Source organism: Pongo abelii, chromosome 12 (genome assembly GCF_028885655.2).
Source record: "Pongo abelii isolate AG06213 chromosome 12, NHGRI_mPonAbe1-v2.0_pri, whole genome shotgun sequence".
Lineage (NCBI taxonomy): Eukaryota > Metazoa > Chordata > Mammalia > Primates > Hominidae > Pongo > Pongo abelii.
In genome coordinates this window covers 102534971-102549259 of record NC_071997.2, presented here as the reverse complement: position 1 = coordinate 102549259, position 14289 = coordinate 102534971, and the positions used below count along the sequence as shown (strand labels likewise).

Below are 14289 nucleotides of genomic sequence, written 5' to 3'. Positions count from 1 at the left end.
TGTTGACTCATTTCATTATACAATATCATAAAATCACATTTCTTAATGTCTCCACTGATCGCAAGCATTAGGAAGCTGTCAGGCTCATGGTGGCTGATACAACTTTTCCAAAATTCTAATTTTCACTTGAAAGCTCTATTTTTATCATTGGTGACAAATACTGTCATTTTCCTTGAAGTGATAGGCTCACTTTGTCACTTTGTCCATTTTTGAGAAAATGCCTGCCAAATACCCAAGTTGGAATAACTACAATTTGTTGGTCATTCTTTCAAGTAGGAATGGTGCTCCATGGCATGAGCAGCTAGTTCAGCTGGCAACTCTGTCACATGACTGCTTTCCTCATAACAGCTGTTGTACTTCTGTCAGCAGCAGAAATGTTGTAGGCTAACTGTCCATTTCACTGTGCCACATACATAAGTGACATGTGGTTGAGTCAATATTTAATATAAATTACTTTTTACCACTTCATCAATAGCATTAATTTTTTTTTGTTTGCTTGCTTTCGTTTTAATCGTGAGGGTGAGCTGGCGAACAACTGATGATGCCAAGTATGGTTTGCTGCCACTATGTTAATTCTTGCCAAGGTGCCAGCAGTTTCTTCCACTGTTGCTTTCTATACCCTTAGTGCAAGTGTTAACACTGTGGAAAAGGCAAACGACATCTTAGTATTACTATGAAAATATGTTACCTCCGTGGAGGCTCCCTCCCTGAAAGGATCTTGGCAATTGAGCTTGGAGAGTGGCTGCCCTAGACTAAATAGAATATGCCTGATGAGAGGGTAGCAGGGCCATCAGCTCTCTGTTAATGTGGATGGTTTCATTGAAAGGCATATACCTCTAGGAATATAGCCCTGTTTGCTTCAGTTGTTAGCCTCAATGCTGCAGTTGTGATCAACTAAAATCTCCAAGCTTCTTTTATGGGAGCTACTATCAAGCAAGACTTCTTGTGTGGGGCAAAAAAATTTTTTGTGGGGGACAAAGTGAGTTGTCCTGGTAGTGCACTGCAGAATGGGTAGAGATGAAATGAAAGTGGAGTGAAGGCCGTGGGGTAGGACTGCAAGGAAGGCCTTCGAGATTTGTTTCCACCCAGGGATGTTTTTGGAAGCTACATGGTGGGGGTTAGGAAGGGAACCCAGACAAGAAATGGAAGGAAGGCAATGGGACAGGCTAAATATTCAAGATTTGTGTTTCCAAAACAAAGAATGAAGGGATAGTTAGAAACAGCAGCTGAGAGAGGTGTGACCATGGGACATTGGGTAGTACCAGTGGAGGGAGGATAGACGGATATGCCACCCACAGATGCCTGGAGGTGACAGGGGGCCTTCTTTCCAGAAGGTAATGATGATACGGTCAAAAAGTTGTGGATATTTGAAGTCATCTGTGCCTGAAAACTGTCTTTTGTTATCTGTGCCTGATAATAAGTCTTTTCTCACTGCCCCAGAGAAAAAAATTCTCTAACATTCCAAAAGCCTCCTCATTCCACTGGGCCCAGAGTTAGCAGTAGAAATTAGTGCAATTAATTAGAATTTGGAACTCCTGACTCGCAGGATGGGTGTGTGTTTGAGAGATGTTTATGAAAGATGGTGTTTATCCAAAGGATTTCCTTTTCTTTCAAGTTTCAAGGCTGGAGGCTTAAGCATCTTTGATCCAAAGGAAGGAGGTCCAGCAGTTGTTATAAGCCCCAAATCTTTGCTTAAGTCCTCTATAGGATTAGAGGCACCAGGGCAAGGCAGAACAGAGTGAGGTGGGTGTTCTGTAACCCCAGTCCAGGGGAGATTTAAGGAAGATGAGAGTCTTAAAGATGGACAGTCTCTGAGTAGAGACGAGAATATTCTTCCTTCCCTCCATCTAGTTAGTAGCCCTGCTGCCCCTTTGCTACAATTCTTTCTGTTCTTATTAGCCACATTTCACGTGGAAAAGCCAGTAAAATGCAAATAATAATAATGATGATAATAAAATAGCAGGAGGCAAGTATTTCAAAGACTGAATTTCTTGCCTTCACACGTTGTTAGGGGGCAAAGAACAGGTGGGTTTTTTATTTGAATTAGCTGCTGCTTGTTCATTCATCCCTTGGCAGAGCAGGATGCTGGTAGAGATCTGCCCATTGTTATAAGCCAGCCCATCGTAGGAAGGAAGGAACATACAAGGCAATTCATTGTTGTTCTCCAGGAGAAGTAAGAAATCCAGACTTTGGGAAGCTGAGGGGCAGGCCCCTGGAGTAAGTAGAAGGAGGAGGTAGAAGAAGAGGAAGGCCTCTTGGTGGGGGGTGGGGTGGTGACAAGGGCTTGGTTTTCATTCCCTCGGGCCTAACCCACGCCCTGGGGAAACAGAGGCATGGGGAGGGAAGTGATGAATGAAGTTGCAGCCGTTTCTCCAAAGAACTCGGCCTAGGATTTGTGGGCACAAGCCCAGGAGTGCTGCGTATTTGCTCCTGTCCCAAGCCACAGCCGTTGACCCCTTGGTTCCTCACTCTAAGTGCTCCTGGGGGACCCCAGCTTTACCTAGTAAGAACCATCATTAGGAAGGTAGAGTTTACAGGGCATGTTCACACATACCTGTATTTGATTCTCTCCAAAGCCCTGCAAGATCAGCATTAGCACTGACCCAAATTATAGAGGAGTAGAGGAGGAGAATGGGCCACCGCTTCGATAAGCCTGTCAGGCACTGTGCTGGCTCTCAAGGCACAGCACCGTGACCATGCCAACCATACCGTAAAGTGGAAGTGATTTTCTCATTTTACTCGGGAGGCAGCTGAGGCTTAGAGGCGATAAAATGATGTGACTGGGGTCATAATGATAATAAGAGATGGAGGCGAGGAAAAAGCCAGATCCTTCGGACTCTGCGGTCTGCCTGTGGGAAGAGCAATTTTCCTGAGCGGGTTTGGGCTGATTGTTCTTACTTCTCTGCAACAAGAGAGGGTAGAAGCTTACTGTGTGGTTTTGTCCACAGTGCCTTAGGGAGCTAGCCTGGTTATGTATCTCAGGCTCTCTCCCCTCCCTCTCCACCCCCGGCCTTCCTCTTTCCTCTTACCGCCCTTGCAAAAAAAGAGCAAGATGTCCAGGCTCCTGAGGTCTCAGCTTGCAGAGCTGGTAATTAGCCCTTTGTGTCCTGTTAACCACCTTTCATCTCCTCAACCTGCTGGTGTCCGCTTTCCCTATTAACATCTCTCAGCTCTTTGCAGAGCCCTCGGCCTCTTTGTGGCCAGCTCGGGTTGTTTGTCAGATGATGGCTGAGAGATGCATACTTAGGGGAGGGTGGCTCTGACCAGGAGCGCTCACATTTTCCATGCCAGGTGCCAGGCATCTCTCTCCTCTCCCACCCCAGGGGCAGCCAGGTTTAGGTCACCTGGCATGGAGGCAGACAGTTGATAGCCCGGTCCCCAAATTTGGGGCCTTTGAAGCCCTGGTGTTGCCTTTCAGTTCCCCTCCACGGGTGAAATGGGAACTGGCTCACCGGCAACTTTTATGCCTAAGCAAGAAGCCTGCTGAGGAATTCCTGGTCTCCAGAAGCTCACCCTCAGGCCCAGGGTTCTCTGATCCAACAGCCTCCACTGTTGGTCGGTCAAACAAACGCCCTGGGATTCCCGGGAGCATCCTGCTGCCTTCATCATCCGCGTACTAAATCATCAATCCAACAAGGCAGCCACTCGCCACACGGGGCCATTTAAGGTTACATTAAATTGATATTTATATTATATCACATATACATTTCTATTAATAAAAATTAAATAAAAAATAACATTTTAGCCACCATTCTTATTTTTTATTGTCAGTAGAATTTTTTTTTTTTTTTTTTTTTTTTTGAGATAGGGTCTTGTTTTGTCACACAGGCTGGAGTGCAGTGGCACAATCTCTGCTCATTGCAGCCTTAACCTTCCAGGCTCAGGCGATCCTCCCACCTCGGCCCCACAAAGTGCTAGGATTAGAGGCATGAGCCACCCGTGCCTGGCCAATTTTAGCCACCTTTCAAGTGCTCCATAGTCACACTTGGCAAGTGGCTACTGTATTGGACAGTGCAGATAGAGAACATTTCCATACACAGAACATTCTTTTGGACAGCACTGATCTATACAGCCAGAAATTCCAGTATCTTACAGACCATCTCTTCCTGCTACAAAGTCTTGAAGCTCCCTTGACCTTTCAAGTGAATTCATTTGAGTTCCCAAAATGCCAGGGCCTGTTGGGACTGGAGGCCACCAGGCAAAGATGCCTCTGAAGGTGTCCTCTGTAATATTCACTGTCACCATGGCCAGGCATGGTGGCTCATGCCTCTAATCCCAGCACTTTGGGAGGCTGAGGTGGGAGGATCGCTTGATTCTGAAAGGTTGAGGCTACAGTGAGCCGAGATTGTGCCATTGCGCTCCAGTCTGGGTGACAAAACAAGACCCTATCTCAAGAAAAAAAAAAAAAAAAAACTAATAAAAGATAAGAAAGGTGGCTAACATTTTTATTTTATTTTTATTAACAGAAATTTATATGTGATATAATATAAACATCAATTTAATGTAACTTTAAATGGCCCTGTGTGGTGAGTGGCTGCTTTGTTGAATAGATGATTTAGTATGAGGATGATGAAGGCAGCAAGATGTTCCAGGGAAGCCCAGGGCGTTTGTTTGGCCGACCAACAGCAGAGGCTGTTGGAGCAGAGAATCCTGGGCCTGAGGGTGAGCTTCTGAGATGAACAATGGTGCTTACTTTTCTACACAGTGGAGCATGCAAGACCTGGGAGGTTCATGGTGTGTGTGAACATCAAGGCTTCATTCCATTTGCAGAGGATGGAACTTGGTGATATGGCTTGGCCGTGTCCCCACCCAGATCTCATCTTGAATTGTAGTTCCCATAATCCCCTTGTCTCATGGGAGAGACCTGGTAGGAGGTAATTGAATCATGGGGGCAGTTACCCTCATGCCGTTCTCATCATGATAGTAAGTGACATCTCATGAGATCTGATGGTTTTATAAGGGGCTTTTCTCCCTTTGCTCGACACTTCTCTCTCCTGCCACCTTGTGAAGAAGGATGTGTTTGCTTCCCCTTCCACCATGATTGTAAGTTTCCTGAGGCCTTCCTAGCCATGTGGAACTGTGAGGCAATTAAACCTCTTTCCTTTAGGCCAGGCGCGGTAGCTCACCCCTGTAATCCCAGCACTTTGGGAGGCCAAGGCGGGCGGATCATGAGGTCAGGAGATTGAGACCATCCTGGCTAACATGGTGAAACCTCGTCTCTACTAAAAATACAAAAAATTAGCCAGGCGTGGTGGTGGGCGCCTGTAGTCGAAGCTACTCGGGAGGGTGAGGCAGGAGAATGGCGTGAACCCAAGAGGCGGAGCTTGCAGTGAGCGGAGATTGTGCCACTGCACTCCAGCCTGGGTGACAGAGCGAGACTCTGTCTCAAAAAAAAAAAAAAAAAAAAAAAAAAACCTCTTTCCTTCATAAATTACCCAGTCTCGGGGATTTCTTCATAGCAGCATGAGAATGGACTATAATACACTGGGTGTCCATTCGATTCATTTCAGCCATCAGCTTTGGCAGCCCAATGTGGCTGCTGGATGTGGAGTCCAGGGCTGGCAGAGGGAGGAAGGTGTAGGGCTGGGAGAATCACAGCTGGGGGTGGATGCTTCTAGACCTGCCCTACCCTGGGCTGAGGGTGAGAAATGCCTCTGAGAGCCGCAGAGAGAAGGGAAAATGATTTGTGTTTGTTTTTGCCTTTCTGTAGTACAGAGAGAAGGAGCACTTTGGGGTAAGAGGTTTAACCAGAAGCAGTTTCTTTTGGGAACAGGGGCAGTTCTTTACTCCCTGCCAGTTCCTTGCAGGCAGGCAGCATGGCGGGCTGGCCTGCCGCCTCAACCCCTACCTGTCATGTGCTTGGCAAGTCTGACTGAAGTCCTTTTTTCCACTGCCTTCCCCACCCGTCAAATTGCAGTTGCAACCTCTCATTTTTCTGCTGCCTAGATGATTAAAAAGCATGACTTAGTGGAAAAATGTTGACCTCCTTGGGGTCAGCCTCTGAAGCAGCTGTCAGAGATAAGATTGTGCTGGCAAATTACTCATCAGCACTTTGCAAGGCTTTCTGTCTGTCTGTAAGGAAACCAGAAGCTGTTGGTTCTGGGTACTTTTTGTGTTTGGAGAGAGCTACAATTTTGAGGCCCAAATAGGTATAATCTGATAATAAAATAAGATCTCTGATGGAAGGGTTAGATTATTATAGTAATTTTTAAAAATACAATTAATAGGCTTTGTAAAAAAAAAAAAATTTTTTTAAACAGTGCTTGCTTCGAGCAATTCAGGGAGCAAAGTCCTCTGGCAGCTAAGCAGTATCAGAAGTTCAATTCTCAGACCTCTTCCAAGGTCTTAAAAGACTTAATTGTGGAGCTCTCGGTATGAATGGTGCTGTTTGGAATTATTTTAATTACTGTGTTCATATGACTGCCTCTTGCTTGGAGATTGGATGCTTACTGTAGTTCTTTTGAAACTGCTCCAAAGAGGACATTATAGTTTCAATTTCGCTTATGTCCTCAAAGTATTTTATCATCTTTATATTTGCCAAGAACTTGTACCCATCTAGTGAGACAAGGTCACCTCATGTCTCAAAAGGAGAAACTCAAAAGGAGAAAAACAACCCCAAAAGGAGGTGTTTGGGGTTGAGAGGACTTGACCAGAGTTATACAATGGTGGTCAAGGACATAGTGAGCGCCTGGGTTGTGTGACTTAACCCATGTTATCAAGTGAACGCTTCATTTGAAGTCCTACAGGTCTGAGTTTGGATCCCAGTTCGGCTGCTTCCCAGGTGCGTGGCTTTGAGCAAGTCACATACCATCTCTGTGCTTCAGGTTTCTTATCCACAAAATAGGGTTACAGTAGTCCCCGTTATCTCTGGGGGATACGTTCCAGGACACACAGTGGTTGCCTGAAACCACAGATAATACCAAACCCACATATGCTATGTTTTATCCTATTCATCCATACCTGTGATAAAGGTTAATTTATAAATTAGACTCAATGTGAGATTAACAATGACAGCTAACAATAAAATAGAACAATTATAACACCATACTGCAACAAAAGCCTTGTGAATGTGGTCTCTGTCTGTCTCTCTCTCACAATATCTTATTGTACTGTACCTACCTATCTTGGGATTGCAGTTGACTCTGGGTAACTGAAACCAAGAAAAGCAAAACCGTGGCTAAGTTGGGGGGTGGTAACTAGAATTATTGTGAGGTTTGAGATTCTGCTCAGTAAAAATTTCATCCATCATCATCATCATTAGATTTTTTTCCTTATTTTAATGAAAGACCTGTTTCCAGCTTGAAATGAAATCCAATGCTTCCCACCCCTCTCCTCCTCCTCCTCTTCATCTTCCTCCTCTCTTCCTCCTCCTCCTCCCCCTCCCCCCACCTCCTTTTGCTGGCCCTGCCCTGCTTGTCATGCCTTTTGCTTTTCCTTGGCTTAGGCCGTCATAGTTAGAATTGGGTTTTCACTCTCCCAGCTCTGGCAATGTGGCCCTGGCACAGGTAGGCACAATCCTGGCAGTGAGGTCAGAGGGTGGAGGCAGGGCCAGGCTCTTCACAGGGCAGGTCCCCCTCTCCTCTTGACAGCTTGTGGTGCTGTCTTGGATCCTGAAGGTTTAGAACAAGCATCAGTACTGGGAAGCTCACCTCCTGGGCTGGGGCCCTCACAGCTGCCTGGGCAGTGAAGGCCCGGAGTCTTACTCTCCCTCCCTGCTCAGTTTTCCATCTGTGAAATGGGGTGGAAACCCAACAGCAGCCTAATCCATTTTCCAGAAGGCTCAGGCACTGAAAACAGCAGATGTAGGTTTGAATCCTGGCTCTGCCATGTGACCCGCAGAGTCCCGGGTCTTACTATTCCTAGAGTGGCAGTGAGCCCTGAATGAGGTGATGTCTGAAAGAGCTTCGTGACCTGTAGTGGGCTTCCCTCCATCAGGGTCCCTCTCACCCACTCTCAGAGCTCATGCTTGGAGGGCGCCTTGTGTCCTCACAGCCCATGGGGGGCTCTGGCTCCACCCAAGAAATGAGGAAGCACCCAAAAAGCCCGCGTGGCAGCTCCTCGATCGGCACATGCACGTCCGGGCACAGCACCGTCCGAGGGCAGAACTTCTGGGCCGGCCTGGTCAGGAAGACAAAGCCCCAGAGTCGGGGTCCGTGTCCCCCTTCCTCCGTGACCCACACTGGCCCATCCCCTCCCTGGACTTGTTTTCCTCCTGGCTGCCATTATGATACCTTTTGTGAGCCTCGTTAAGTCTTTAATGATGCCTGCTTGTGCAGCTGGCTTAAGGCTTAATCCCCAGCAATAGGTCTTATTGGATAAATGGTTAATAATCACTCGTTTGCAGGGATTGGGAAAGCTTCACTGAGGCCTGTGATTCCTGGAAGCCCCACGTGGCCTGTGATGTGGTGAGAGTGTGACTTGGCTGGGGCAGCACTGCATGGGGTTGGGTTGCAGTAAGACCGGGTATCCTCAGAGCACCACAGAAGTTGGGAAGGCCTGAGTTTGTAAAAGGGCCTTTATTCTATGTCCTGGTAATGGATGACTCCTGTCTGCTGCCATGGGCCTGTCCCCATCTGGATGGAGGTGCAGACAGGAGGAGGCAGCCCCCCAGATCTCTTCAAATGTGTCCCCACCCACTCAAAGTTTTGCTTTCCTTTCTTGTGCCATGAACAAGCTGTGTGACCTTAGGCAGGTCTCCTGATCCCTCTGGGGCCTTGGTTTGCTCATCTACCAAATGGAGAGGTGGGAAGAGATGGCCGTGAAGGTGCCAAGTGCCTGATTCTGGGAGCCCAGCATCCCAGACAGAGCCTCCTCTCTCTAGCTCTGGAGTGTGTCACTGAGGGCTGTGAATGGCAGGGACCAGCAGCCCAGCGGATTAAGTATTTAAACTGCTGGGCCAAGAATTGGGTCAGCTGTAGTCACAGGGCAGTGTGTGCAAGGGAATCCGCAGAGCCAGATTTGGCCCTGATTTTATAGCTGGGTTTGGAGTTTCTGCCAGCTCTGGGCAGGACAGAGAGTAGGCATTAAAAAACAAAGCCTGGTTGACGGGACTCTGGAAAAAGAAGTAGACTCCTTCAGGTGTAGAGCTGGCAAGAAGCCAGGAATTGTTCACAGGTGAAAAAGAAAGGATCCTTGGATTTTGTTCCCAGCCCGCCTGTGACTGGGGACCATGCCGTTCATCAGGATTTGGCTTTGACTTTACAGTTGCAATGGGATCAGGACCCATCTGCTTGAGGGACAGGCTGGTGTTGGGGCAGGGGAATCGAACAGACCCAGTTTTTGTTTTTTTTTTGTTTTCGAGATGGAGTCTCGCTCTGTCGCCCAGACTGGAGTCCAGTGGCGCAATCTCGGCTCACTGCAAGCTCCGCCTCCCGGGTTCACACCATTTTCCTGCCTCAGCCTCCCGAGTAGCTGGGTATACAGGCACCCACCACCACGCCCGGCTAATTTTTTTTTTTGTATTTTTAGTAGTTCACCGTATGAGGGGTTTCACCATGTTAGCCAGGATGGTCTCCATCTCCTGACCTTGTGATCCACCCGCCTCAGCCTCCCAAAGTGCTGGGATTACAGGTGTGAGCCACCATGCCCAGCCCAGGCCCAGTTTTCAATCTCATCCCCTCCCTCACTCATTTCTAGGCTGTCTGGTCTTGGACCACCTACTCTCCCAAGCCTGAGATTCTTTAAGCTAGCATTAGCAACACCTATTTTTCAGCATGACTGTGTGGGTTGGAAGTGATATATGTATAGCACCTGGTAACCTGCTCACTTAGTGCCAATAATTATTCTGGGAGGTACTTAATGCTGTGGCACCTGTTGTATTCTTTGTACTGCTGGTGTAAAATACTTCCTGCAGAGAGAGACCAGACTTACTGTGGATAACATGATTTGGGATTATTTTGTCTGAAAATAAAATACAGAGTCCAAACAGAGTCATATCAACCTTTAAACTCAGTGGCACTGCCCCCAAACTTTCAGCTTCAGGATTAGAATGGAAGTCTGACTGAGGGACAGTTTCCTATGTTGCCCCCAGAATATTCTCCCGTGGCTCATACCTTATATACTCCACAGCCTCCCGAGTGCAAAGCACAGTCCCTGGCCTATGGCATGCACCCAGTGTGCCACACGGATGTGCAAAGAAGGAATGGAATTTCTCTTTTCAAATATCTACGTGACCAGGCACCTGCTCTGCTTTTCTTTCAGATCTTCCCAGACCCGTCAGATTTTGACCGCTGCTGCAAACTGAAGGACCGTCTGCCCTCCATAGTGGTGGAACCCACAGAAGGAGAGGTGGAGAGCGGGGAGCTCCGGTGGCCCCCTGAGGAGTTCCTGGTCCAGGAGGATGAGCAAGATAACTGCGAAGAGACAGCGAAAGAAAATAAAGAGCAGTAGAGTCCCTGTGGACTCCCATGGGTCATACCAGCCAGCATCTGTTCCTGAACTGTGTTTTTCCCATCATGACGGAAGAAGAGAGTGAGCCGCAATTGTTCTGAAAATGTCAAACGAGGCTTCTGTTTTGCACCTGCAGATCACCGAGTTGGTTTTCTTTTCTTGTCTTTTTTTTTTTTTTTTTGAAATTTGCCGAGCAGTGAAGCCCTCTGACAATTTGCAAGGCCCTCTGAGGAAGGAAGCTGCTTAGAACCAGGGGGTTAGGGGGTGGGGGGAGCGAGTGCTGTTTCTGAGATCATTATCTGAACTCAGGCAGCCTAGCAGAGGCAGTGGTGGGATTCCAATGGGTCTTGGTGGGTGGGAGGTGGGGGATGTGCAAAGCAAGCAAGGAACATTTGGGGTAAGAAAACAAACATGAGGCAAAAGAAAAAATACATGTTTTTAAGAAAACATTGAGCAGAGAACTGCAGCCAGGATGCACTCAGCAGACATTCACTCTGGCTGCTGGGACATCAGAAAACAAAGTCTTCATCTCTCTTCAGTTTCACCCACCCCACCCTTTGCTTTCATTTCAGGCGTGTTGGTCTATGACAGGGAGGAGAGTAAAGGAGAGCAGGAGCAACTGGCTGCCTGCAAAGCCAGCTGGAGGTGATGTGCAGGAAAGGAAAGGTCACCCCATTCTTCTCCATGGCCTCTCTGCTCTCAGCTGTGCTAAGCTCACATAGCCAACATGATCGGTTTTTAAGAGGCAGTGCTTTTCAGCTTTTCTCCCTGATATATCCATTTTGCTTCCCAGCACTTTTTAGGAGTAGTGAGAGCACTTCCTGCCCTTGTTGGAAGCCCCAGGGTGGACACTTGGCATGAAGGTCTCTCCCTTAACTGCTGCCCTTCCAAGACTTGCTCCCGAGATGGAGTGGGCGTGGTCTTCCAGGCTGGCCCTTCCTCCTCCTCACCACCACCTTCCCTGCCCCAGCCACAGCAGCCATGGGTACATGGGTCCTCAGCTCAGCTGTGGATTCCCGCCAGTCTGCCCAGCCGCAGTACTCAAGCCCATGGAGGCTCTTGGTCTATTTTTCTTGTGGGAGCCGAGTGGAGAGCAAACGTGGCTTTTTCTGTGTCTTGTTGGAGAGGTGACTTGCATGGTGGGGACAAGGCTGTCGTGGCAACCTTGGGATCGAGTTTGAGACTAAAGGAAGCCATGAGATCCCTGGCTTCTCCCCATGTTGTTCCCGGACAAGGGCAGAAGGGAGGCATGGCAAGGGACCTCCGCTGTCCTTACTCAACAGTGGTCCTCATCCCTCCCCACCTCCCGCTGCTTCCTGCAAGGGCACCAGTTGTATGAGAAAGTTGGCCTTTGGACTTAGCATTTCTTATTGTAGCTAAGAGCCATCTGAAGCAGCAGGTTGCAGGACAAATGCTTCAGTCCACCCAAGAGCAGTACCGTGTGGCCAAGAGGTGGACTCAGAGCCTTCCTTGAGCTAAACTCGGCCAACCAAGGCACACAGCATGTCCCCTCAGGTCTCCAGTCAGTCCAGGTTGACCCTCGGTTCTGGACGTGTGTATATAGCTGTATTTAATACCTCAAGGTCATTGTGGCTCTGGGGATGCCGGGGCAGGAGGACGAGGGTGCGCTGTGGACACAGCAGTCCGCGGGATTCCGTTCTGGGAAGCCGATGGTCGCCGGCACCCCTTGCTTCCTCCCTCTGTTGTCTGCCTGTGTGACACACATCAATGGCAATAACTTCTTCCAACTCCTCGCAGAAGTGGGAGAGGCCGGCAGCCTGCACCGAGAGGGGCTTTCCTCTCTCTTGCTCCCCGCTTCGTTCTGTTTCGGCTGCAGAGAGTGGTTCATCCATACTCTCATTCCCTCGCCTCCCCTTGTGGACGGGGGTCTTGCCTTTTCAATTCCTGTGTTTTGGTGTTTTCCCTTATCTGCTACCCTGAATCACCTGTCCCGGTCTTGCTGTGTGATGGGAACGTGCTTGTAAACTGCGTAACAAATCTACTTTGTGTATGTGTCTTTTTATGGGGGTGGTTTATTATTTTTGCTGGTCCCTAGACCACTTTGTATGACCGTTTGCAGTCTGAGCAGGCCAGGGGCTGACAGCTAATGTCAGGACCTTCAGCGGTGGAGCCTACTGGGGGGACCCAGCTGCTCTTGGACAAGTGGCTGAGCTCCTATCTGGCCTCCTCTTTTTTTTTTTTTTTTTTCCAAGTAATTTGTGTGTATTTCTAACTGATTGTATTGAAAAAATTCCTAGTATTTCAGTAAAAATGCCTGTTGTGAGATGAACCTCCTGTAACTTCTATCTGTTCTTTTTTGAGGCTCAGGGAGAAACTAGCATTTTTTTTTTTCCAAACTACTTTTTGTCACTGTGACAGTTGTAAATAAAGTTTGAAAATGCTTTCCACTCTGGTCTGGTTTCCTTTTTCCCTTCCTGTTCCATTGGAATGGAGTGAGCTCAGGAGCAAGATGAAGTCCTGCAGGACGCTGAGTTGGGGGAGTCCCAAGAGAGGCTACTTATGTAGCTCACCTGATGGCTTGTCCAGGGAGAATTCACTGGGGAGATTTAACCCACAGCCAAGGTGTGAACTACCCTTCTAAAGGAAGAAAAACCCAAGACATATCGGAAGGTCATTCACGGAGGCTGGAGGGTGAGTGGGTGGGCATGTGGCAAGCTCAGGCTATCATGCAAAGCATTTACTGAGCACCTACTGCTTGGCAGGCATTGGTAAGAGGTCAAGGTCACAAATGGCAATGGCCCTGGTTCTCATGGAACTGCCGTAGTGAAAAATTAAATGACGAATATGGTGAGTGCAAGGCAGGATCAAACTGGGATGCCCTGAGAGTGAACATCAGTTGGGAGGGTCAGGAAGGTCTTTGGAAGCAGTGACAAGGAGAAGTTAGCCAGGTACTAGGTGGCAGGGAGCAGAGGGGATTTGGGGGCATTGGAAAATGATTCCAACAGGGAGAACAGCTTGGCAAGGGCTTGGCAGGTGGGGTGGGGTGGTGGAAGAGGAAAGCATGCAAGAGGGCTTCTCAGTCCTGGCTAGGAGTTTGGATTTTATTCTAAGGGCAGGACCTAGCACAGTCTGCTTCACATTTTAATACAACCTGGCTCAATGGAGATGGGATTGAAGGGGGCAAGATGAAAAGCCTAGAGACCAGGAAGGAGGCTTTGTGGAGGTCAGAGTGAGAGAATAGTGGTTTGTAGAAGGGATTTGGGGGCATTTTTCTAACCCAAGGCCATTTTTGCCTTCACCCAGCCCTCTTCCGGGTTCCTTAACCTTGGTAAGTGTAGAGAATCCAGTGGTTTGTGCTGAAGGTGTCTGCCAGGATTTACAGAATAATGACCCATTTTAACACTAGCCTTAGTGAAACAACTAGATCTATGGATCTGCTCCCCCAAGGATAACTGGCAGGACTTTACCCTCTTCATATGGATTGCCCCTTTATTTTTCTCCAGCAGCCTGAAGATGGAATTTATTAGAATGCAGCCTCCTTGAACACATCCCTGCAGAAAACTGTCTTTATTTGCAGATGACATCATCTGTATAGGAAATCCTATGAAATCTACACAAAAAAGCTACTAGAACTAATAAATGAGTTTAACATGGTTGCAGATCAAAGCTCAATATTCAAAAATTGACTGCATTTCTATGTGTTGGTAACAAATAACGACAAAAAAAAAAAAACACTGCATGTTCTCACTTGTAAGTGGAAGTTTAACAAAGAACATATGGACACAGGGAGGGGAACATCACACACTGGGGCCTGTCGGGGGGTGGGAGGCAAGGGGAAGGAGAGCATTAGGACAAATACCTAATGCATGCAGGGCTTAAAACCTAGATGGCGGGTTGACAGGTGCAGCAAACCACCATGGCACATGTATACCTATGTAA

At 48.0% G+C, this 14289-nt stretch overlaps 1 protein-coding gene across 1 annotated transcript in view; it reads left to right on the top strand.

The window, feature by feature from the left end:
- Positions 1-12800, top strand: part of LBH (LBH regulator of WNT signaling pathway) — a 28536-nt gene extending 15736 nt beyond the window's left edge. Inside the window, 1 exon segment of the mRNA NM_001131693.1 lies at positions 10201-12800. Within this exon segment, the coding sequence (NP_001125165.1) occupies positions 10201-10389 (189 nt within the window). The 3' untranslated portion in view covers positions 10390-12800.
- Positions 12801-14289: the final 1489 nt, after the last annotated feature.